Source organism: Copadichromis virginalis, linkage group LG22 (assembly GCF_057382275.1).
Source record: "Copadichromis virginalis isolate Kocher_CV1m ecotype Utaka linkage group LG22, C_Virginalis_male_GT1.1, whole genome shotgun sequence".
NCBI classification, from domain to species: Eukaryota; Metazoa; Chordata; class Actinopteri; order Cichliformes; family Cichlidae; genus Copadichromis; species Copadichromis virginalis.
Genome location: NC_140638.1, coordinates 8,079,522 through 8,105,947, shown reverse-complemented (window position 1 = coordinate 8,105,947; position 26,426 = coordinate 8,079,522). Strand labels below are relative to the sequence as shown.

General features: G+C 40.6%; 2 protein-coding genes and 1 long non-coding RNA gene across 3 annotated transcripts; 2 read left to right on the top strand and 1 right to left on the bottom strand.

The window, feature by feature from the left end:
- Positions 1-1,429: 1,429 nt before the first annotated feature.
- Positions 1,430-15,774, bottom strand: LOC146682633 (uncharacterized). Its single transcript, XR_014917361.1, has 4 exons — positions 15,356-15,774; positions 10,408-10,436; positions 9,601-9,817; positions 1,430-9,417 (listed from the first exon to the last, which is right to left on the bottom strand). It is a non-coding gene; the product is annotated as an uncharacterized LOC146682633 (long non-coding RNA).
- On the top strand, positions 11,278-14,859 carry LOC146682634 (elongation factor 1-alpha). The gene is made up of 8 exons (XM_085445089.1): positions 11,278-11,361; positions 12,199-12,353; positions 12,852-13,031; positions 13,128-13,424; positions 13,509-13,659; positions 13,743-13,999; positions 14,081-14,315; positions 14,403-14,859. The coding sequence occupies exons 2-8, from the start codon at positions 12,210-12,212 to the stop codon at positions 14,525-14,527; spliced, it is 1,389 nt and encodes a 462-aa protein (XP_085301215.1). The 5' UTR covers positions 11,278-11,361; positions 12,199-12,209; the 3' UTR covers positions 14,528-14,859.
- Positions 15,076-25,195, top strand: LOC146682632 (elongation factor 1-alpha). Its single transcript, XM_085445091.1, has 8 exons — positions 15,076-15,160; positions 16,182-16,334; positions 17,864-18,043; positions 18,140-18,436; positions 18,519-18,669; positions 20,180-20,436; positions 21,843-22,077; positions 24,831-25,195. The coding sequence occupies exons 2-8, from the start codon at positions 16,191-16,193 to the stop codon at positions 24,953-24,955; spliced, it is 1,389 nt and encodes a 462-aa protein (XP_085301217.1). The 5' UTR covers positions 15,076-15,160; positions 16,182-16,190; the 3' UTR covers positions 24,956-25,195.
- Positions 25,196-26,426: the final 1,231 nt, after the last annotated feature.

The following is a 26,426-nucleotide window of genomic DNA, read 5'->3' as shown; positions in this document are numbered from 1 at the left end:
GTGATCATCGAACAATCAAGCGTTTCATTCAAAATAGTCAACAGAGTCGCAAGAAGCGTGTGGAAAAACCAAGGCGCAAAATAACTGCCCATGAACTGAGAAAAGTCAAGCGTGCAGCTGCCAAGATGCCACTTGCCACCAGTTTGGCCATATTTCAGAGCTGCAACATCACTAGAGTGCCCAAAAGCACAAGGTGTGCAATACTCAGAGACGTGGCCAAGGTATGAAAGGCTGAAAGACGACCACCACTGAACAAGACACACAAGCTGAAACGTCAAGACTGGGCCAAGAAATATCTCAAGACTGGTTTTTCTAAGGTTTTATGGACTGATGAAATGAGAGTGAGTCTTGATGGGCCAGATGGATGGGCCCGTGGCTGGATTGGTAAAGGGCAGAGAGCTCCAGTCCGACTCAGACGCCAGCAAGGTGGAGGTGGAGTACTGGTTTGGGCTGGTATCATCAAAGATGAGCTTGTGGGGCCTTTTCGGGTTGAGGGTGGAGTCAAGCTCAACTCCCAGTCCTACTGCCAGTTTCTGGAAGACACCTTCTTCAAGCAGTGGTACAGGAAGAAGTCTGCATCCTTCAAGAAAAACATGATTTTCATGCAGGACAATGCTCCATCACACGCGTCCAAGTACTCCACAGCGTGGCTGGCAAGAAAGGGTATAAAAGAAGAAAAACTAATGACATGGCCTCCTTGTTCACCTGATCTGAACCCCATTGAGAACCTGTGGTCCATCATCAAATGTGAGATTTACAAGGAGGGAAAACAGTACACCTCTCTGAACAGTGTCTGGGAGGCTGTGGTTGCTGCTGCACGCAATGTTGATGGTGCACAGATCAAAACACTGACAGAATCATGGATGGCAGGCTTTTGAGTGTCCTTGCAAAGAAAGGTGGCTATATTGGTCGCTGATTTGTTTTTGTTTTGTTTTTGAATGTCAGAAATGTATATTTGTGAATGTGGAGATGTTATATTGGTTTCACTGGTAAAAATAAATAATAAATAGCAGTTAGCATTTTGCAGCTAATGTGACCTAATTGATATTTTTGGGTATAATGTAGTTAGCAGGTATTCACCCCTTTGGTGTAGATTAATAAAGCACAAAGACACGCCTGCGGGAGATGACATCTATCCTGTTCATATATAATCAGTCTGTATTTTTTTGTTAACTATTCCTTCTTTTAAAATCCAGATTCACATTAAACATTTCAGTTTGCTCACTCACACAGCCCTGAAGTCAGAAATGCATATAGATGTGACGCATTGCTGCAACTAACTGACTGAAATTGTTTCATGCTGATTATTTGGGAAACACTGGTTATATTTAATGATTTCGGGAATCATTTCACCTTTATACCTGAACCTAAATGAAGATGAACTAATGAGATCATACTAATATTAATTGATAATAATCACACATTTTATTAGTGTTGAATGCTTTATTGAACATATTCAAAATACTACATTTGCAATCAGGAAAACACATTTTATTAGTGAGAGAAATAATGTTTATTTGTATTTTCTAATACAATATTTTAACTGGGTTACAAATCAAAGAGTGGCATATGGGTCAGGAGATATCAAAGAGGCATTTCAATAAGATGAATTGAGGCTGCAATGAAACAAAGTAGCAAAGGCCAGACGTTATTTTACCCTGCAGACTGTTAAATGCATGCAGTCTTCTTAACACTTGGAGTGTGAAAGAAATGCAGATGAGAGCCAGGAAACCTAAAGGGAATACTCTGAAAGTGTGAACATGAGTGTGTGGAGGGTAGCAGCCAAAAGCAAATGTGGGCCCAGCAATGTGTTGCAAATGTGCTTTATTTGCATTAACTGTCCCCATTCCTGCAGCTCATTCAGGGTGTATTTGCATACACTGTCTGTGCTGACATTGCAGTTCAGATTGAGTTACCTTAAACTCTGCCTGTATGCACATGAATGCCAATGACGTGGGATTTTCTGAATGTTAGCAGTGATTTTTTTTTACCCTGCACCCACTCAGACACACCAGTTATGTTTCTTAAAAACTGGCTCACAAAGAAAACTCTGATGTACCAGGACTGAGTGGATGCTGCTGCCGCCCACTTTTAAATCAGCATCAGCATCTTTTCTGTGTGAGATCTTTGCTACACTCTATACCCAAGAGTATGTGGGCATGTTTGTTCTGGAGGCTACAACGCACAGTACGACATTAGATTAATACAAGGGTGCCAATTGTGTTGAAATGATATTTTTTCAATTCAATTTCATTCATTGCTCTTCCTGGTGGGGTGATGCTCGATCTATGTAAGGTTTTTTAAGGTTTCATCCACTTTTTTCTTAAGATCTATTTTGCAAATAGTTGGTTTTTGAATACTGACACCATGCCAGATGTGTTTCTTTCTTATAATAAATGCATAAGTCAGCAAATATAATCTAAATACTGAATTACTGCCCAAAGATACTCCTGAAACTACCACCATAAGACTATTAATACACCACAAAGCTTAAACATGTAGCTGCCATCTTGCTGAACAAACATATACAGCCATCTCTCTTCTCTCATATCGTGACGCCCCAGATGAACAGAGACAGACTGTGAGCGATACCAGAAACTGACTTCACCGTGAAACTCTTGTTAGTGAGAATAGTTATTTTCACAATTCAGTTCAAGTATATTTATTTATGTATCCAGCATCTTCTACAACAATCCAGAGGAAAAAAAATTAACTCTATAAAGCTTTGGCTAATGGTGACATATTAAAAAAAATGTTATATGTCATATTATGACATTTAACATCAGCTATAACACATTTATGAAGTAGAATCTGTATAAAATACAATGATAACGGAAAAACAAAAAATAAAGGAGAACAGTAAAATTGAGTTCAGAAAACAAACGTCAAAGTAAAATACAATATACTACTATAAAATAAAAATATATAACACTCTGACTCTACTATAAAGTGGCTCCGAGAAGTAGAATAGGTCAGCAAAATTATAGACATTTATTTTAAACTATTACAATTAACTATTTTAGTCAAATGTTTAATGGTCTAACCTGCATAAATGCAAAGTTTAGATTTTTTTTATTGTGAAGTGTCATTTACTCACCATATACAAGCTACTGGTTTAAGAAAACAATCAGTCTAATTGGACCTAAGCATGTAGATAAGAAGAACAGAGGCTACTTTCAGTTTTAATACTTTATTTAAAATACTAGCGACCATTTACAAAGCCTTCATTTAAAAAAACAGATAATGTGCTGACAAAATGACCTTTTTATTTATTTATTTTTACAATAATGTTACCCAAGTCTGCACTCATAAAATTGTCATTCATTTCTCTCCAAATAAATAAAGTTGATCCCATATTGTTATTTTTCTAAACCCAGACTGGACTTTACCAGATATGTTAATGCCTTTAACTGCTTTTTAATACGTTTTTAGTGTTTTGAAAGGGTCCATCTTTGATGAAAAGCAGCCATAAATCCGGTAAATCTAAAAATTCCATAGTTACTTTTAGTTCAATATGGGAGCCAGTCTCATGGTGATCCTTTTGTCCACCACAACTTTACCATAAGTGGCCTTTGTCTCTTCTTTGACTGCAACTAAAACATCCCAATAATGGTAAACACTTACACCAGATACACAAGCGCTTTGAAACTGAATACTTCCTTTGTAAATATTACCAGTTATTGGAGGGTAAATGTGAAATAAAGAAACATAATTCACATTAAAATGAATTTTTAAAATGTGATTTCAAGTAAGATAAGAACAGGATGTTTTTCAAATGACATTGTGTTTACTGTGGGAGGTAAAATTATTCAAATAAAAATGCGTTTTATAAAACATTGATTGAGATGTATCCTAATATTAAATCAAACTGATTTCTTTGAATAATTAAAAAAAATCCTAGTGTCATATCAGCAGTTAAATGTCCGAAGTTATGAAAATCAATCTGTGTAGATGTAATATTTGAGTGTCCAAATAATTTTGGAACACCAGAGCCTTTTCAAACCTATGTTGAGGATTTTGTTACTTGAGGCATTTGAATTTGGATATAACACAAGAGAAGGAGAGAAAAGCATGCATATCTAATTGCAGTCAGGGTTTTTCCACTCAAATTCAGACGTTTGGGGGTGGCGGGGGGTGGTGACTACAGACGTCAGCACAATTGGCCACACATTTAGTTAAGTCACTGAGTCTGTGATAACAAAAGCAGCTGAGCATATATCTGTCAATTCTGGCTCTTTAACCCTCAGATGACTGCCTAAAGTCATAGACGGCCCCAGCTGTAAATCTATTAGTGCCGTTTATTTGTAAAAATATTTAACATCACATTTGTTGACCTACTTCTTCTACTTTTTTTGAAATGAGACACTAATACTGTAGGTTGTATGGCGTAACATTATCAGGTTTTATTTTATTGTAACGTCCCACTTCTAATCAATTTGTGATGTTTTGCAGTGACCTGTGGCTAACAGGTGTTGAGTAGATACTTGAGGTTTGTATTTAATGCTTGAGGTGACAATGAAAACACAGATACTTTGGATTAAAAATTACTGAAACTTATAATTAATCAGAACTTTTTATATTATCTCTTATAAATAAAAATAGTATTGATATGATGTACACAAGCAGAGCCATTTCCTGTGTAAAATATTATAGCTAGGTAGTCTTAAATAACCCACTTGGTCATATTGGGAGCTTAATCAATAGAGGGTTTATAAATAAAATGTATTATAGTTTAAAATAGCCATTTATTGTCATTGTACATGTACAATGGCACTATGGAAAATTATATTTGAAATTAAATGCTTGACTACATGGTTATAAGTAGTTAAAATGTATATTTATTGCAATTCTGATATGTGTCTATCTATCCTCCTCACTAACAAACATGTTTTCCCACGTCAGTAGTGAAATGTTCAGATCTGCCGTTGTCATGACCACCGCTCATACCTGATGAGTCATCACTGACGTGCTGCCAGGGACTGACTGCCGGTCGGTCGGCCTGTTGAATCACATTCTCCTTTTCACTCACACAAACACACACACAGAAAGAGTCATACTTCTTCCTCTCTGCCGCCCTGTTCTAGCTGGTCCCTGAAATAAGAGCACAGCCGTTGTACTTCACTCTCTTCACTCGTCCTATCATTAACAGACTAAATCTTTATGAGCTGGAAGAAGAGCACCCACGCACTGCTAGTAAGTTGGACTTCTAATTAATGTGGCACAAATATCCATGGTACCCAGAAAATGAGTCCAGTGAGACAGCTGATCCCCTCACTTTTGATTTAGTGCCACAGTGAAGCTAAAATTTATGGTTTTGAGTATATACTGTTTGACTTGGCTGCAAAATTGTAACTACTGCGAGTTTAATCTCACTTGGTAGCAAGTGTTAGGAACTTAGATTTGGACACTATAAGCATCAGATGGGCTCATCAGTTACCATTGCTCACACCATATATGTGCTCCTAAGGCTACGTCCACACTAATACGTTTTCATTTGAAAACACATCGTTTTCTCTACGCTTTGGCCTCCCATCCACACTGAGACGGTGCTTTTGCTGAAGGAAAACGAAGCGTTTTGAAAACGCTCTCAAAAATATTTGAAAACGGTGCTTTCGCGTCGCGTTGTGGACAGCGAAAACGGAGACTTTCTAAAACGATGACGCATTTTAGTCATGTGATGCAGTCAAGTGACCAATTAAACTAAGATAGCGGAGGGCAATAAACAGCAGTTGTTTTGTTTGCTCTCAATTTTGACAGCCCTATTAAAGATTAATATCAGTTTGTACATGCTCCAGTTAGATTTTCTTCAAATTCTTTAATTCTCACTCGCTTTTCCAACTTTGTACTTTTGTGTTACTCGCAACAACAACTGCACCTCATTGTTAGTCTATTTAAAAAACTCGGTGCAAAGAGCTGGAAAGTAAATAAACTGCAGACAGAAATGAGGCAGACCGAATCGTCTTGCGTTTCACGCATGCCCAGTACTGGAACGTAAGCGTTTTCGTCCGTTTCAATGTGGATGCACAATTCTGTGGAAATGACTGAAAACGATAGTGTGGAAGCGGAGCGTTTTCAGACGAAAACGTATTTTCAAATGTATCCAGTCTAGTGTGGACGTAGCCTAACAGAATAAAATGTGGCACATTTCAACAGAGCCCACTCTCATCCCTGGGGCGTCAATGCTAAAGTATAGTTGTGGTCAAGTTCCCTGTGTGATGTCATGCACACACTGCTTGAGAGCTGCTAGCATATTTGGATGATGTGAACACCAGTACATAACCCAATACTAGTAACCGACTGGTTGCTAGCACCAAAAACCTCCATGTGATTGCTTTGGTCACAAGCAAATTGCAGTAGTTGCTTGTTTGTCTGTAGGATGCTGACTTGGGCCTCAGCGCTGCAACCAACACAAAAGGTGAACTTTTTACCTTGAAGATGAGCAATCTCTGTTTTCGGTTTGTGTTTCACGGTTTCACTGTCACTCAGAGATTAGCTAGCAAGTGTTTACAGACGAGATGGTACTTTCCGTAGAAACTACAGCTGACTACGACAATCTGTTAGTGCCAATCACTGCAATCACAAGGAGGTTTTTGGCAACTGGTCAGGGAATACATGTTTTTCCTGGTGACCAGAGGGTCTCTGACTCCCTCTATGCCTGTGTGACTAGGGCTTTAGTAATCAATTTCCCTGCAACTGCCAGCAACCTTCAGCAATCACTCACATGGTGAGTGTTTACATGACTGCAAAACCTCAATATTGCCCAAAGCTAACCAAGTTGTTGTTAGTGCCTTGTAAAAATGAAACTGCTATCTGTAACTGGCTGACACAGCCTCGAGCCCTAATGCTAAAGGATAACGATATGTAACAGGGGCAAACAGGAAGCATACATTGCATTGTGATGAGAACAGGTTGATTCATGTTATCCCAAAAATAGATCCCGCTGATATTGGTGATCCCAGTTTTTCCCTTTAGCACCACAGTGAGACTAAAATTTCTGCTTTGGAAGGAACAAATAAATGAATGAATGAAATGAATGAATGAATTGGTTCAATAAATAATTTGGATCATTTACTAATGCCCTAACTAGGATGCTTTGAGAATTAGTTTTCATGCTCAGTACTTTATGGCTGTATAGCTGCAAAACTGTAAACACTTTGTGTTTACTACAACATTTATGTTGAATATAGTGAATATCAAACCTATTAATCAAGTGCCGCTGCTCTCAAATCTCTCTAACTAATAAGCAAATAAAAGAACAAGAATGCTGAATGTCTTTTTAATGTGCATCAAATAACTGAGCACTGCTTGAAACTAGTGTAATTTGTTTAAACAGTTTTGCTGGTATTCACGATCTCTACAGTTTTTTTTAAATGTCTGGTCATTTTATAAAATAACTACTGAAAAGCCAAAAAGTGAAATGAGGACCGAGGTGGGACTTGCTTTCAGAAGGACTTTGCTCAGCTTTATGTTTACAACTGAGGTCATTATTGGAGGAAATATAGAGTGATATAATATGATGCAGATGATCAGAAGCCCAGTGGATTTTTCAAATGAGCGCAGTATTACCACAGAAAGATCTGTTATCTAAAATATGGGTGCAAAGGTCGTGAGATCTTGATGTGCCAAGTGGTGACCGGCGACCATGAAAGTGAATGCAGCTGGGTGGTGTGTTTGCCTGCCAAAGACGCAGCTAAAGCCACTTTCCTGGGAGAACAGGTCAGGTGCCTACGTGTCTAAATCACCTTGAATGCTGAATTCACCCCTGGATCTCTGCCATGTTTCTTCACTCCACCTTTCAAAGACTGGAAAACTGACTTTCTAAATTTCAGGTCCTTCCTGACTCCTTATTGACTCATCAGTGACAACCTCATAAATTAGGGAGAAAGGTTAAATAGTCCCTATTTTATCACACTTATCCTTTTTCTACGAAGACATTTTTACAGCTGTCAATCAGGCTCCAGGTCAGAGGCAACACCTCAACGGTACAAACTAACTGCCTGGCAGAAGACGCCTGTCCACATTTTTGTGCGCTCACAAGTCAAAACCAGTCACCTCGTTTGAAGACCGCAGACAAATTGTAATTAATAGGTACAGTTATGGATTTGGGTCCTGTGTTTGGAAAATCATTGTTTTATCTTGTGATGGAAACTAAATATCCAAATAAGCTGTGTGTTACTATATGTGTCATATTTTAATATACTTCTCTTTTTTTTAAGTATATTTCCCCAAAATATAAACCAGTCCTAGAGATCAAGCAATTGATCATTTATCATCAAAGTCAAGAAAAACTGCATCATTTCTGGTTCACAATGGCTGATTGTCAGGAGGTATGGTTTTATCCTCAAGCTGGGTCTCTGAGGTGCGACTATGCACATAACCACCACTAGTCCCCATGAAAGAATCTGTATTAACTTACTTCCCTGAAGTCAAAGCATATTCCTGTTATTTTTGGCCATTTAAATCAATGAACATGCATAAATTGCAAACGAAGCTGACAAGAAGTCGCTGTTGTCATACTTTTGAAGGAGTAAATTTAAAAATTAGCAGACATGTGGATGTCCTCACAGGTCCTGGAGATCCCATTTGATTATAACATTTATATGAAATTTATGAGAGCGGATCCTTGGATGCTCGCAGATGGGGAAATGATAACATAACAGTAGCATTTACCTTCTTTAGACATAAATAATGATGATCTATGTTAGTTTGGACCTCAAGTGATTTTACTTTGTCAAAGTTTAAAAGAAAGATTTTAAAAGAAACCTATACTCTATTTAAGGAAACAGGTTGAAACCTTGAGCACCTTTGTGGCTTTGTTTGGTAGAAGGGCTGCACATAGTAGTTTTGTACTCTCAAAGAAAAACTGCAAGTGTGTATAATCTGAACTTGTTCATTTGTATTTTATTGCAATGCAAAAAAGTTTATGAGTGTACCTACACAGAGGCACATTTTTTCTGTTAATACTGCTAGTGCAACCTTTCGGCGCTAGAGCATTTATTTATTTTTGATTCATTTATGGTTGACTGAAAGTTCATTGTTTATTTTTCCAGGTACACTGCCACCTACTGTGACAGCACAAAAGAGAAGTGCAGCCTGACTAATTCACAGAAACAATGTGAAAAACTCCGTAATGATGGTGAGATAGTCCAAATTTGATGAATTCACAGGGTGTTTCCTGGCTATAGTTAAGGCAATGACCCTGTGTTACCTTACTTAACTGAAATTCTTGGCCATTTAATAAACAAAAATGTATTTCATGCTCATGTAGCCCCTTTTATGTGCAGGGAAAACACAGATTTATGATGAAAGGGGTTCACAGAATCACATCCACAGGTGGTGTGTTTGGTTACCAGTTACCTGCAAGCTTGTTGAGGCTCACATTTTTACACCCTTCCTGGAGAATGGCAGTTATCCACCCTGTGAATACATTTAAATCTCTCATCGTGTTATTGGCGTGGCTCCTCATCTGTAGCTCGTCTGACGGGTTATATTTAAAGATGTAAAACACAGCAGAACTGGTTTATAGTCAAACATTAAGAGCAATTCACATGCATGCATAAGCAGTGCATTTACTGGTGTTTTGCGTATAAAAAGACCTACACTTTAAAAGGTGTCTGCCAAGATGAGCTCTTTAACAACTGTAAATGTCCTGCTGCTCCACACCACGCTCTTTCTGCTCTTATCTCCTCCGTGCTCTCTTCTTATCTCCCTACCCACCTCTCAGGCTTTTCACTCTGTCCCCCACCCCCCTCGCCATCGCTGTGCTTGGTGCTGAGTGAAGGCAGCAGCTGCCAAGTCGAAGTGCCTGCTACCTGAACTGCAAAGAGAAAGCCGAGCCAGTATTTAGTGTGTATGTATGTGAGAGAGTACCAGGGGAAGCCAGCTGCCTCTGTGCTGGGCAACATGCCAGAGTGACGAGGAAGAGGCAGAATCTGACCTCCTGACCTCCAAGCAGCATCCTCTGACCGAGTTCTCAGCCTTATTCCACCTTTATTTTATTTGTTTTAATTATTCACAATGTACAGATTTACCAGGGAGGTGCACAGAGAAAATGTGGCCACATTAGCTGTAAATATTCTTAAGATTTAGATATATATTTTTGGATTTCCCACCATGCTTTGGTTTGCAGTTGTAAACAAGCCCCCACTTTTAATTCAATCAAACATGTTCACACCCAGCTGCCAGGAATGTAGATGTGTGGCTGATAGGGTGTCTTGAAAACAGTGGGGTTTCATCTTTCCCCCCACCCTGGGTGCTCTTTGAATCTCATTGGATTTAAATAATCTTATCAGACTGATGAGACGACCCAGTGTTAACAGTAGTTGGAAGTGGGGAGTGTCCTCTTTGGATTGAGGTTTGAAACTTCTAAAACATAAATTGTGATTAAAATAATCAAAATTCTGTTACCTGTGTGTGACGTTTCTGCTCGGATGTCCCTGAAAAACATAAAATCAGTGAATTATCATGAATATTTAAAACATTTTTTAAAAATAAAGCACAGATGCAATCCCCTTTTCCCATTATTTTCTGAAGGGTTTGACTGCAGTGCTAATTATAAGCCTGAATTATTATAAATAAGAATCAGGGTTTTTCCTGGCATAAAGAGACCTTTTGGGAGACTGGAAGCTTGACTGTTATGGACACGAGTCTTTTTTCCCTTAACAGAGGTTTATGCATCTTCCAGTCATTTCTTGGCCACCTAATATATAAACGTGTATACGTAGCTTTAGTAAAGTACATTCTACTAGTTAATTTTTTCCTTGACTTGAGTGCTGCTAATGTTTTCTTTCTAAAAGCTCTATGGGTGCTGCCAAATTACATCATTTATACCTAAGAAAAAAACCCTAAAATATAATAAAAGTACTCTTTAATGTACAACAATACTACACATATTTCACTTAAATAGCATTAAAGTAGATTATTATTATTTTCCCTCAGCATCCTAGCATTTTGTGTTCTGATGTCTGGAAAATGTAAAAGTGTGCACCTTTTCATAATAAAAGTGGAGGAATTTGTGTGAAATCTAACTTTAAAGATGTGTTTTTCTGTATCTTTTAAGTCACCCTCGTTTCTCCCCTGGAGATTTTTTTTTATTTTATTAATTAATTATTATTATTATGTTTTTTGATTTTATTCATATCACTGATGAGACATGATGCATGTTGCAGGGCTTCATTCGGCGGAGTGCTGACGTTTTTTGCAGGAATGTGTGTGATTTGCGGGGTTTTGCGCCGAGGAGGGTGACGGGAAATGAGGCCGCCTCCCATTGAGTATAAAACCTCCCAGTCCGGCCCCACTCTTCCTCTTTCTGTTACCTGGCTTAGGGGCAGCAGCTTTGGCCGTGAAAACCCAGAAACACCGGTGAGTTTAGCTCCCATTCTTCACATAGAGAGGAACCCGGCCTCGGGCCTTTAACGGTTGTAGTTAAACGTGATTTGTTTAGGCGTTAGCATCTTCTTTGTGCTTCTTTCGTTTAATCCCAAACTTTGCTTTTTCGGTTACGTAACTTGACACTAACCTGTGGATTTAATTTTCGAGGGAATTAATCCTAAAAAATGGTAAAGGTCGTTCTCGCCTGATTGTATTTAACATGATAGTTTTTTGTGAGGTTTGTGCGTTAGTGGGTTTACTGGATGCTGTTTTTAAACTTTTGACGAAAGATTTTTTACGAGGGAGGCGAAAATGTAGAGTGGGCAACGGGAACAAAGGAGGGCTGCAAGACCGGAGATCCGAAGATGCTTGAATGGCATTTCTTCTCTCTCCTCACTGAAACAACTGCCCGTATTTATCCGGCAACAGGTGCTTGAAGTCCGGACGAGAGAGCTTCTGAATATTTGGCGATCTTTGTAACTTTATCCGACGTGGCCCAGTGGAGTAACACGTGTCTCGGCTGGCTTGTGGCCGAGTGAGGCCTAGCAGTAGCAGCCGCCTGCTAGCGGCTAAAGCCTAGCGCCCGAGTAGCCATGGAGTTGAATTTCAGTTTTTAACTCCGTATAAATTAAAAAGACAATACGTTTCAGTAGGCTTTGTTTTTTTTCACCGCCTTTCATTATGCCTACATGCCGGGATGGTTTCCTAATGTAGCCGGGCTCAAGATGCGATAGCTTAGTTGTACATGCATGTCTGTTAACGAAGCCTAACGGGTACTTAATAGTAAGCCTAACGCAATTTTTTATTTTTATTTAATCTTGCCCACAGAAACTAAAACAATGGGAAAGGAAAAGACCCACATTAACATCGTGGTCATTGGCCATGTCGACTCCGGCAAGTCCACCTCCACCGGTCACTTGATCTACAAGTGCGGAGGAATCGACAAGAGAACCATCGAGAAGTTTGAGAAGGAAGCCGCTGAGGTAAGAGCTTGTGTATTTAGTTACATTTTATCCATTTTGTCTTGAAAACAGTTTCTGTTAAAAAGTCCAAGATGGCGGCGTCGGCATGCCTTCCTCTGAGCTCAACTGCCCGGCATGAGGGTGTAACAGCCGTGTGCGCGCATGCGGGGTGGGGCTTATCGCGCGCAGAGCACTGGTGGTGAATGTGCACTTTGTCTGACAGTCTGAGGCCCCCAGTGAAAAGAAATCCTTAAAATTTATACACAAAACAAAGTACAACCTGTTTGAATATGACTTGCATACACTAAGATTTAGAAATACTTTTAATGCTTTTGGAAAATTGTGGGTTTTATGTTTGTACCTATCATAGGTGATTTAATGTCCCTTTTTGAGGAGGGGGGCTCCTGGTAATTTGAATACTGAATGCACTTAAAATTTATATCTTAGGATCCACATTGAAATTTTCCATGTAGATATTTGGATTGTGACCTTAAATTTCATTAATTTCTTCCCGTTCAGATGGGAAAGGGCTCCTTCAAGTACGCCTGGGTGCTGGACAAACTGAAGGCTGAGCGTGAGCGTGGTATCACCATCGATATCGCTCTGTGGAAGTTCGAGACCAGCAAGTACTACGTGACCATCATTGATGCCCCTGGACACAGAGACTTCATCAAGAACATGATCACTGGTACCTCCCAGGTAAAAACAATAAGCTCCAACATGAGGATTTGACTCCTGCAAACTTCGCCTTGCAGCAGACTTGGATCTAATCTGCATCCTGGTGTTCATTTTCAGGCTGACTGCGCTGTGCTGATCGTTGCTGCTGGTGTTGGTGAGTTCGAGGCTGGTATCTCCAAGAACGGCCAGACCCGTGAGCACGCCCTGCTGGCCTTCACCCTGGGTGTAAAGCAGCTCATCGTTGGAGTCAACAAGATGGACTCCACCGAGCCCCCCTACAGCCAGGCTCGTTTTGAGGAAATCACCAAGGAAGTGAGCGCCTACATCAAGAAGATCGGCTACAACCCCGCCGCCGTTGCCTTCGTCCCCATCTCTGGATGGCATGGAGACAACATGCTGGAGACCAGTGACAAGGTGAGGACTGCTAGCCATTCCACACATCTCAATTTGCTAATCTGACTGAACATGGACTAAACAATCAATGACTTTTGTCTGTAGATGAGCTGGTTCAAGGGATGGAAGATCGAGCGCAAGGACGGCAATGCCTCCGGAACCACCCTGCTGGAGGCTCTGGATGCCATCCTGCCACCTTCCCGCCCCACTGACAAGCCCCTCCGTCTGCCCCTGCAGGACGTCTACAAGATTGGCGGTGAGAACTGTCATAGTACTACAAGGCTAGTATTGCACTACACCCATGTTTTTCTGTGCTTTAACAATGTTTTAATTTCTCAGGTATTGGAACTGTACCCGTCGGCCGTGTTGAAACTGGTATCATCAAGCCCGGCACCGTCGTCACCTTCGCCCCTGTCAACCTGACCACTGAGGTGAAGTCCGTGGAGATGCACCACGAGTCTCTGCCCGAGGCTGTGCCCGGTGACAACGTTGGCTTCAACGTCAAGAACGTCTCCGTCAAGGAAATCCGTCGTGGATACGTTGCTGGCGACAGCAAGAACGACCCACCCAAGGGTGCTGAGAGCTTCAACGCTCAGGTTGGTGTGGCGACAATGGTGCTGGGAGTCTTCAGGGTTGGGTTGTATTATGGAATTTGCTAACTTTTAGCGTGTCCACAGGTCATCATCCTGAACCACCCCGGTCAGATCGCTGCAGGCTATGCCCCTGTGCTGGATTGCCACACTGCCCACATTGCTTGCAAGTTCAGCGAGCTGGTTGAGAAGATCGACCGTCGTTCTGGCAAGAAGCTTGAGGACAGCCCCAAGTTCGTCAAGTCCGGAGATGCCGCCATTGTCAAACTGATCCCACAGAAGCCCATGGTTGTGGAGTCCTTCTCCAACTACCCTCCCCTCGGTAAGTTTGCTTCCCAGAAGCCCTACTTGATTTGACTAGGCATAATGTACAGCAGCTAACCCCACCTTTCCCCTGCTCCTATTTCAGGTCGTTTCGCCGTGCGTGACATGAGGCAGACAGTGGCTGTCGGTGTCATCAAGTCTGTTATCCCCAAGGAAGTGTCCGGAAAGACAACCAAGGCTGCAGAGAAGGCTCAGAAGGGCAAGAAATGAATGGCCGTCCAGGGAATCCATCAACAAGACGTGTGCTGGCAGCAGCGGGCAACATCTTCCCTTACATCTTCCTCCCACCCTGGATCATCCTCGCTGAGGCACAGCTCTATACTCAAGGACTGGCTTATGCTGATTAAAACCCATCGCAAGAGTTTTCGCAGGAAAAAGAACTCTATGGCATTGTCACTTACCTGAATCACATGACAGTGCCTCTTCTCAGTTGAGTTTAAGTTGGAAATGGTTTAGAACTGTATCTAAATGTTAAAATGCCACATTTGATTGGAAAGAAGCTGCTGGTAACTAATAAAATATTGTCTCCGAAAAAATTGAAATTGGCTTGTCTGTATCCTTCACAGTTGCAGTTGGTATGACAGGCGAGCCTCTGTCAAGTGCTGCAGCTGTTTTTTATCCATGCTATTTGTGTCCAGTGATGCACTTGTCATCCAATCACCTCCATAGGAGATATGCCACCCCAGCCAATAGCACCCCTTATTTTAGTCTGACACACAGCAAGAGCAATGCACATCCCTCCCTCTCCTCTAGTTCGGTATATAAACACCGGAGAGATCACGCTCTGTCCTTTTTTTGCCTCTGCTCGAAATCTCTGGACGTCTTGGTAGTTGCTGGACACAGGTTGGTGAATTTAATTTAAAATGCAGCTGTTGGAGCTAAATTTTTAGCATTGATGCATTTCCACAAAAGCTGGGGTAGTACAGGGCTTAAATCCTTTAAATCAACTGATGGCTAGAGCCAGAAACCTTAGTAATCCATTCAGTGAAACGTAGCATTAAGAATTCTCATTGAAAGGTTTAAAACGTGCCAGCTCACCTTATTTGCTTCTCCTGGCTCGTTTTAGCCTGTCTGGCTCACTTGTAAGGGTCCACATCAGGATTTTTAGGCAGGCGCTAGGGACAGATGTCAAAAACGAGTTGCCAGGTTGTTTCTGCCAGTCATGGTAGCCCTGTTCTTTCCACCTGCGTGAACGCGCGCATTGACTCTCAATGCTGTATGTTCGGGTGCGCGCTTGCATCAGTTGACAACATGGCGGCTCCGCGCTCCCGACGGGTGCAACATGGAGGAGAGGAGCCGGTTTTCATCCAGCACGCACATGGCGTGTGACTCATCAGCGTCCCACCTCGGTGTCCTTAATGTTTATAGATGGTGTCCTTTATTTCAAAAGGGAAAAAAAGCACCCCCTCCCCAATAGTCTCTTATGTTCAAAACGTATATTAGCATACTGCAGCCATTTACAATTCATACGACTTTGCGTATTTTTTGTTGCGCAAGGACCGCCTAGCTAACAGTACTTAACCTCTAATGCCGCAGTTACAGCAAAGTGGAAAGAAACCGTTTATTACTACATTTTGACAAGTTAATTTTCAATTTAATTGGCTTCATAAAACTCCTGGGGAATGACCAAGAACAAGGCCTGTGAGATAAATTGGAGCCTGAATTATTTCATTTTATTAAACACGAATCCCCCATTAATTTAATAACTCTGCAGAAAAACAGGGATCCTTAACGTTCGGTGAAGGCAATGAGCCACAATGGCGTTCACTGGGCTCACACCATTTTGGGGACAACTACTATTATATATGGCACATTATGTATTTGAAAAGTGGAAATGACTGCTCCTCATGTTGTTTAAAAACAGTAAATCGAAATGGGAAAGGAAAAGACCCACATTAACATCGTGGTCATCGGACATGTCGACTCCGGCAAGTCCACCACCACCGGTCACCTGATCTACAAGTGCGGAGGAATCGACAAGAGAACCATCGAGAAGTTTGAGAAGGAAGCCGCTGAGGTGGGTGACTGCGGCCTAATCTTAGGCTTTTTACCGCATAAACACTGTATGGGATATAACAGTGAGACTCTGAGGTAAAATGCCGTAACAGTAGACGGTGGGGTGTGGTGGAATAACTGTTCAATGATATTATTTGGGTAAAACCGCCATCTACTGTTAAAAAATACACACTGCCCTCAAGCGCAAAATACGCATAAAGATTTAAATGTTAGGTTAATTTATGTCGTGCAAAATAAGAGTTAAAATCTTGCTTGTATATAATTATATATTTAAGATTACGCAACATTTTAGGGGAAACTGAATTAATTAAACATTGAAAGTGAAATTTATTAAACATTCAATTCATTTTTTGATATAGCGACAAATCACTGCTTTCCCCTTAAGGTGGTTTATAATCTAATGTAAAGACCATACAATATAATATAATCATTATACATGATATATATCATGAAAATTATATGTTATAATTTTTTACTTGTATATTATAACATGAAATGTTCCAATAACCAATGTTTTTGGATACATTCTGTATTCTACCATAGGACTAGGATGAATACAGGATATTAGCACTGAAACCTAGGGCTCAGTAAGGCACAGACATTGAAGGATGCCAAAGAATGCTTAGCAGACCTTGAACACAAGAATTTAACAAAGACAAACACAAGGCAGAAAAATGCAGCATTTTCATAAGAAAACCTGTTTTAATCAATTCACAAAACATACAAAAACATACAGAAACTATTCTGGTTGACTGTATAAGGTACAAAAAAATGTTGTTTTACATAATTTTTCTCACCTAGCCTGTAAATTTTTTGGTGCTATTAGGCTGAACAGAGGTTCATTTTTTAAAAGTATGCTCTCCTGAATGTAAGCTGAAGAAAAACAGCTTTAGGTCTAGAAAAAAATTATTTAAAAATAAGACTTATTTATGAGGTACTGAATTAACCAAACCGAGTTTTCCCTGCTCATTAAAGTTTTTGTTGCGCGGCAAAACATGTTTTGGCCTTACATCACAAAAGATTTTAACCATTTTTTAGTAGGGTTTACTTTACTTAAGAATAAGTTAATTATATATTTTTTGTTTGCTTATGAAATGGGTAAAAAAACAGTAAAATGCATATACCTCTGAAAACGCTGCAACCAGATTAACAGAATCAACCTTTCAGAATGTACCTCTGTTAAACAAGCTAACTCAGATTGTCTGCCTAGCATAGTTGCATAATCACCCCTTAAAAAGCTCATTATGAGCCAGTTAAAAGGTGATTTTACCTTTTCAGATTAAGGGATTAACTGGAGTTTAGTATTTGTATTTTGTCAAAGGTTCAAGGTCATGAACACTGGTGAAGGATGCTTGTATTTCTATAAGATTAACAATAAATTAAAATAGTAAAGTAAAATTCTCTAAATTCAGTTCTGATAAGGCTGGACTTCAGTTTTCTCAGATCTATGAATAAAACCGATTAAATAAAATCTCTTCTGTTAAACCTTTCTGACTGATTCTTCCCTCTACTTTGCTTTTTGTGGTTCAGATGGGAAAGGGCTCCTTCAAGTACGCCTGGGTGCTGGACAAACTGAAGGCCGAGCGTGAGCGTGGTATCACCATCGATATTGCTCTGTGGAAGTTCGAGACCAGCAAGTACTACGTGACCATTATTGATGCCCCTGGACACAGAGACTTCATCAAGAACATGATCACTGGTACCTCCCAGGTAAAAACAATAAGCTCCAACATGAGGATTTGACTCCTGCAAACTTCGCCTTGCAGCAGACTTGGATCTAATCTGCATCCTGGTGTTCATTTTCAGGCTGACTGCGCTGTGCTGATTGTTGCTGCTGGTGTTGGTGAGTTCGAGGCTGGTATCTCCAAGAACGGCCAGACCCGTGAGCACGCCCTGCTGGCCTACACCCTGGGTGTAAAGCAGCTCATCGTTGGAGTCAACAAGATGGACTCCACCGAGCCCCCCTACAGCCAGAAGCGTTTTGAGGAAATCACCAAGGAAGTGAGCGCCTACATCAAAAAGATCGGCTACAACCCCGCCACGGTTGCCTTCGTCCCCATCTCTGGATGGCACGGAGACAACATGCTGGAGCCCAGTGACAAGGTGAGGGATTCAAACACACCCCAGTGTAGACGTCTGCTCGAAGAGTCTTTCTCTTCACTTCCTCTCATTTTCTACACTTTAGATGGCCTGGTTCAAGGGCTGGAAGATCGAGCGCAAGGAAGGCGGAGCCACAGGCACCACCCTGCTGGAGGCTCTGGACTCCATCATGCCACCTTCCCGCCCCACCGACAAACCTCTGCGTCTGCCCCTGCAGGACGTCTACAAGATTGGCGGTAAGTAAAGCCACACAGCACCCTGTAAAACCAGTAAGTCATCACGCATCTCAAGGAAAAAGTAAAACCTGTGTCTCTTCCCACTCGTGGCTGGCTCCAAAAGCGAGTCAGTGCCCACAAACTCCCATTTTTAAATGCCTACAGTAAAAAACTACCTCTAAAGGTAGTTTTTAAAAAGTAATTTATTTGGATTTGGTTAAGGTTTAAAGTTAAGAGGTGTGATTGCTGAGATTGACACAGATTTATTGTTGACATCCTGACCTCACTTCCACTAATCGGTGTCTGGACTGGACCTTCAGACCCTGTTTGTGCTTTTTGTGCCTTCTGGAACATTTTTAATGCAATAATTTGAATAATGATACGACTTGCTGTGTGGTAAAAACCATCCAAGTTTATGCTTTTAATTAGTTTATTATTCTTTTATTATATACAGATTTGCATCTGTGCAGTGCCCCTGCAGAGTTTATGGATAACTTTTAGTGGTTTTTGGACCCTCAAAACTAATATAGCTGCAAACAAAACACAAATAGTCTTACTCCGACAACCGCTGTGTTCCTCTACTCTGAAATCACCAGCAACAAGCTTATTAATTTCCCTCATTGCCGTTTCAGAGCTGTAGCATCAGCATCGTTCTCCTCAGTAGTATCTGAGCACCAGCAGGAAATAATGAAAATACTTAAACAATCTAAAGGTCGACCTTGCTGTCATTACGTTTGCTGACCCCAGCTGCAGGATTGCGTGAGTGTAATGTAGAGCTGAATGTTATGAGAGTCAAAGATGGACAGAAGCAGTACAAATATTTCAGGGGTTTTCTATTTTATGTTTTTTGTTTTGTCACAACAGAAATAACAAAGAAATACCTTATAACAGGATCTGATTGCTGATTTGCTGATTGTAAAAGTAACTAAATCACTGGCAAATCACTCGTTGTGTTCATTTTTACGACAAAAAAAGTAATCTAAATACTTTGCAGTGTTGCTTTGTATTGTGTTACATCCAGTGCTTTTAAGAGTGATTAATAAGAAAACTGTAAAACCTCCTTCATAAACATCTTGGGTAGTTTGAAATAATATATCAGGAAAAGCAAAGAGGATATTTAATTATGAAAATCTTGTCACCTCAGTTTAGTTGATAACATTAAAGCCACATTAGATTCCAGAATCAAAACACCTTACTTTTATTGTTTTAAGTTGTTTGAGCTTTATTTAGCTTTAACTATTAAAATGTATTTCTTTGTTTGTATGTTTTTGGACCATTTTATTTCTTTACTGCTGCTATTATTTTAAATTCTATGAAGCTTCTTCTACCTCTGGTTTTACAGGACTTACAAATGTAATTTTATTATTAATACTAAAAACAGTACACAATAAAAACCCAGCTGCCTCTTCCTCACTGTTTTAAGTGTTTAACCAATCAGATCAGTCTTTATTTACAAAAGCAGAAAAGCTTGAATACTAAAAAAAAGACAAGTCAGATATGGAGGAGCGCTGACTTCTCTCCCTCCTGTCAGGTATCGGAACCGTTCCCGTCGGCCGTGTTGAGACCGGTATCCTGAAGCCCGGCATGGTCGTCACTTTCGCTCCCCCCAACCTGACCACAGAGGTGAAGTCCGTGGAGATGCACCACGAGTCTCTGTCTGAAGCTCTGCCCGGTGACAACGTCGGCTTCAACGTCAAGAACGTCTCCGTCAAGGAAATCCGCCGTGGAAACGTGGCCGGCGACAGCAAGAACGACCCACCCCAGGCTGCGGAGAACTTCACCGCCCAGGTAAGCATAAAGAAAAGATTAAACATGTGATAATAAACATGCACACAGTTATTTTTGTAGATTATACATGAAGCAGGTACACAGCAACACTTCAGTATAATGCTTTACGCTGCTTAAATCCAAACTAATCTCAGGGCCACCCATAAATACATACATTTAAAATGAAATAGTTTCTTCTTATTAATTCACTGATTCCTTTCAGTCTTCCGATGGTTTCCATGTTAAGAGTGATTCCCCATTTATTTATTTATTTATCAGGAAAGACTCTGGCCAAGAAGGCACATCATTACTTTACCTCTGCCTCCTGACAGCCCCTACTTCAGTCTAAGTTCTTTAGAAGTAATTTCATTCTTTAATGTCGATATTTGTTGATAATTGTGAACTAATTCACAAAACTGAAAATGAAGCCTTTCTGTTAACAGGTTAATGATAAATGACTTCTCGTGGCTTACCTGCAGCATCTGCAGGCCCCACCAGTGTACCAAAGCCCTGATTTCGGGAATCAGCTCACCCAGTTTGTAAATCAATCATGATTTATTAGTTACACATTTTAACCACTGAGCATTAAAGGGGATCTTTATCAGTTCAGTGTAAAGAGCACTTTGTTTTCTTTAGAGCTGTCAAAGGTTTGAGAAACATCTTTTGTTTTGCTGTTTTAAGGTTTGTCTTGTGCTTTATTTGTCCTGTTTCCCATATCTGCATATGGAAAAAACAAACTGACCACTAAATAATGGCTGACAAACAAATAAAAGCAAAAACAAAATACAGGTGGACCCCTGCTGGATTGTGAAGGTACTGCAGGCAAGAGGTCCTTCACAAATAAATAAATAGCTTTTGTTTGAAAAGTTTTAAACCAAGTAAATCATATAGTATCTATTACCTATTTTGACACCTTTTAATTAAAATGTAATTTTTTAATTACTCATTTATCTGATTTTTTTTAAATCTGAAAACTATGGTATGCCTCATCACTGTTTATGTCTACATTTATTCAGGTAAAAAATGACAGAATTACATGACTGTCTATCCTATTCTGAGGCGAAGTCTCCCGATAGTAGAGAAAAAAATCAGCAAGTGGAGTTCTTATTTAATGTAGTCTAAGTATTTCCACTTAGGCCTCTTAGCTGTGATTAAACCAAGCATGAGTACGAGAATTTAAACCAGTTTGTTTAAAAGCACATCTTCATCGACAGACATCCCCCTAAGAAAAGCTGCACAGAAAACTAAAAATGTTAAAGTTGAAGGAAATGTTTTTGGAGCTTAATCCAGAAAGGAATACAATCCTGGATAGCCCCCCCCCCCCCTCCTCATTTCGGTTGTTTCTGTCACAAATAGAAGTCCAGTAATAAACTGAGGAAGGATATTGATCTCTAAGTACAACACTTCCCTCATTTCTCCCTTCATAGGTCATCATCCTGAACCACCCCGGCCAGATCGCCCAGGGTTACGCCCCCGTGCTGGACTGCCACACCGCTCACATCGCCTGCAAATTCAGCGAGCTCAAAGAGAAGATTGACCGTCGTTCTGGCAAGAAGCTTGAGGACAACCCCAAGGCTCTGAAGTCAGGAGATGCCGCCATCATCACCATGGTGCCTGGAAAACCCATGTGTGTCGAGAGCTTCTCCCAGTACCCTCCCCTTGGTGAGTAAAAACGCTGTTTGTCTCGAAGATAATTATGTGTCAGCCTTTCCTTTAAAGCTGCAGTAACAGTGCAGTCGTGGTTAAGATTACTGTGTGCTTGGAATGTTACATCAGGTCGGTTTGTGAGTGTTTCCATGAATTATTTTGGGTTTTATGGTAATTTTATTATCGAGTGAAATTAATTGAAGCTTCATCATGACAAAGTTTGTGTTTTTGGGGTGCTCATTGTGGCCCAAAAAAAATATTTCAGCACCCTGGGCCTTTAAAGGGATCACATCCAGCTCCATATTTGAAAGTGTGGTCAGGTTTAACAATATATCTGTGACTTGAGATCATTTAACCTCATGTGATCTGTCATGATTAATAGAATAGAATAGATCTTTATTGTCACTGTTACAAGAACAGTGAAACACAGTTTGGTATCTCTCCGTTAGCAGCATATAGAAATTTAACATTAAAATTCCTTCAGAATAAGAGAAAAAAAAACAAAAAGAAAAAAAAGAGAAACAAAAAAAATGGACTTGAAGTTTAAGAGGTGCCTACACAGTGAATGTATGTAACAACGTAAGTGTCTACACAGAAATGTACAAGGTATATACAAGTTATATATGCTATATAAAAGAGCAGGTGCAATATAGGGTGCAATGTGATGGCAGTGAACTTTGAGTAAGAGCTAGGACTAGAGGTAGGAATGCTGGTTGCATTATACTACAATAAATGCAGTTTATAAATACAGTGAAAATGTCCATAAATGTTAACAGCACAGTTAACCGTTAACCTTCAATCAGGGTGGAGGTAGGGCATGTTTCTATTGAGCCTGTTTGTCTTTGACCTGATTGACCTGTAGCGTTTATAAAAGGCCCGGGGGGGGGGGGGGGGGGGGTGTCCAGGTGCAACAGGTCCTTGATGATGATACTGCTTCTCCGCTGAAGTCCGCCAGTATAAATGTCTCTGAAGGGGGTTAGTGAAGTGCCAATTGCCCGCACTGCTGCCCTCTCCACCCGCTGCAGTTTTCTCTTGTCCTCCACGGTACAGCAGTTAAACCGGAGTGTACAGCGGTAGGTCAGAAGGTGGTGGAGCGGTAGAAGTTGATTAGCAGTCAGTTTTGGTCTAATTGGGCCCTGATGCAGCTTCCTGACAAAGTACATTCTTTGTTGTGGTTTTCCTACCTGATGGAAAATGTTTGTGGAGCAGGTAATGTTGGCCGAGATATGGACCCCAGGGAACCTAAAGCTTTCTACCCTTTCTATCCCTTCCCATCAATGTAGAGGGCGGAGTGCTCATATTGCTTTGTTCGTCTGAAGTCGATTACTCCTTGGCCTTGGCTGTGTTCACATGTAGGTTGTTGTTGTCACCTATTAAATGTTACAGCAAATATTTCTGGCACAGAAGAGGATGAAAAAGTCACAAAGTGGAATGATCTAACCAGCCCTGTTGCAAGACACTTCAATGATAAACATCCAGATTCACCTCTATTCTTTCTAGGCATTGAAGCCATTAAACTAAACCAAAGAGGTGGTAATATTAATTTTATCCCGAAAAAACAGAGAAGCATTTTGGATATTCGGTTTTAAGAGTCTGCACCCTAGAGGCATGAATGAGGATTTTTCTATCAATGAGTTTTTGTGAACTGTACCCTTTTTTAAATTCTTTTTTACCAGTTACTTTGCTCTGTCAATCATTCTCGCATGGGTAATGTTTATCTATTTATTTATTTATATTTATTTTTTCAATAAAAGAAGGAGTAGCATTCTAGATGTCTAGCATTCTGTCTTTCTACAAATGTTTTTCCATGTGATGATGTCCTCTTTTTTTTATCTAACTGCTGCACTGACTTCTTTTTGAATAAATTTTTTTTCTTTTTAATCGTTTTTTGTATATTTGTAATATTCTTATTATGTATTTCATGCATGTATTTTAAGACAGGTGGGGATTATGTCTCCTCACCCCCGTCTTCATCATTAATGACTTAGTCCAGTAGCCGACCTAGTCCACAAGCCGAAACTTGTTGGTCAGGCAATAAAGTTGTTCCTCTTCCCTTCAAGCGTTGCTGGAGTTCCTGTATTGTGACCTATTAAATGTTGCACAATATTCTTTAGTCTAAGGAGCTTGGAAAGAAAAGCGTCTGGACTTCTTTAAGTTGCTTGAAGACGTTTCACCTCGTCTTAATGGGCCCCCTAATGATCCTCTACCTAATCATCGAGCCAGGTGTGAAAACGGGTGTAGGTCACCATCAGCCAAGGTTTCGGGTGAGCTCATTGTGAAACCTAGCCCCACCCTATCATGTGATTTCCTGAGGTCAAATGGCCCAAGATATGAGTGGGCGTTAAGGCGTCTGGGAAGGGATCTCAAAACTGGATTATAGATGGCAGACAGTTTTTTGTTGTAAGCCACCGCCTCTGTTCAAAGATGGTCGCTCACAGTGGACACAAATGGCTTCTTTCACTCCTCTTTCAAACCATCTGTCTTTTCTGTCCAAAATGGGAACATTTGTGTCCTTGAAAGAGTGACCTTTGACCTTTAGATGCAGATGGACAGCCGAGTCTTGTCCCGTGGAGGTGGCTCTTCTATGTTGTGCCATACGAACCTTCACAGACATATTCTTTAATGTAGTTATAACCTGTTATAACTGTTGTTATAACCCATTATGAGACTTAACCAAGCTGTCTTTTGAATTGTGAAGTTCAAACTTAAAAACTTTTTAAGGTTTTGTTTCAAGCCTCTCATTGACTCCTCTCTCCATTTCCTCTCAGGCCGCTTTGCCGTGCGTGACATGAGGCAGACCGTTGCCGTTGGCGTCATCAAGTCCGTCGAGAAGAAGGTTGCCAGCGGTGGAAAGGTCACCAAGTCCGCACAGAAAGCCGACAAAAAGAAATGAATCCTCGTGCAGGAGGTCCACCGACAAGTCGCGTCTCAGCAGCAGCGGGCCGCCCCATCCTCCCTTCCCCCCTTCCATCCAGCGCCGTCTTCCCTGAGGCAGAGCTCTCTACTCAAGGACTGGCTTATGCTGATTAAAACCCATCGGAAGAGTTTCCGTAGGAAAGGAAGGTTCGTGCCTTCAAGGGAAAACTACCATCATGATTACATTTAAACCAAAACAATAAAAATCTCAAACATTGCCAAATGAAAACGCCTCTTTTGTGTTTATTGACTGCAGACAGTGGCAGCACTGGTTCTTTTATGCACTTTTCTGCTCTACCTGAGCACTCAAACACTTCATACATGCCTCATTCACCCATTCATACCAGCATTTTGCTCTATGCTTCAGTGCTTTCTAGCTACCATTTCATATCTTGCCAAAAGGATATTTGGCATACAGCACCGAGCAGAGGGCATCGGATCAAACAGGTGGTGGGCGGGGTGCAAGGGGTCACCTGTGATGGCCCTGGTTTTCCAGACACAGGAGGATTTGGCGATGGCATCCAGGGGTGACTTAGGCCTCTCAATGATTTCTTGGGTGGTTTTAATTACTCTCAGTGGCAGCAAAAATACAGACATTCTGTACTTAAGTAGCAGTACAAATGCTACTCATAAAAATACTCCAGTAAAACTTATAGTACTGATTTATCTCAAGTAAAGGTAAAGAAGTACAGGCTCTGAAATGTACTCAAAGTAAGAAATAAAAGTAGCTCTTTGTAGGACGTTTCTATTTTTGTGCAAACTAACTGAACCTTGTGTTATAATTATGATAAAATAATATCAGCAGATGGGAACACAGACTTCAGTCTAACTTTCGTTTATTCTAATTATACTCAGCTTGAATCTGAAGAAGATGAAGGAAACTAAAAACTATGTCTCTATTTTCTGTTCCCTGCTTTGTTTTTGCCTCTAAACAGGAAAATGTGTACAGTCTCAGCAGGTGGGTGAAGCCTAAAATTAGTTGTGATGGCTCTGTGTTGGCAAAAGAATCAGAACTCACAATTTCTATTGAGAAATATTCTTAATGTACAGGCTGTGATCAGCTGACCTGATACTCTTTGTGGATGTACACAACTGAATTCGAACAGATGTCAGCAGATGTGTCATGAGTTGTCCTGGCTGATTTCCATCCTCTGCACTGACAGTACGCTGTTTATGCTGGAATTCAGTCAATCAATCTCAGCATCATCAGGTAAAATTCACATGAATCTCTGCTACACTGGGTGTAACCTAACTCTGACTGATGAACCACAGCCACTGTGCACCAGTCGCACCCTCATCTTTACTTTTCGAAGTACAGCAAACTAACCTGTTCAACCTGTACTAAATGTAAAGAATTTTCATGTAACTTTAAATAACACAGCTATACCTCGCCTAACCTCTCGTCTTCCTCTCCTCTCCTGTCCTGTCTTTCTTATCTTCATCTCTGA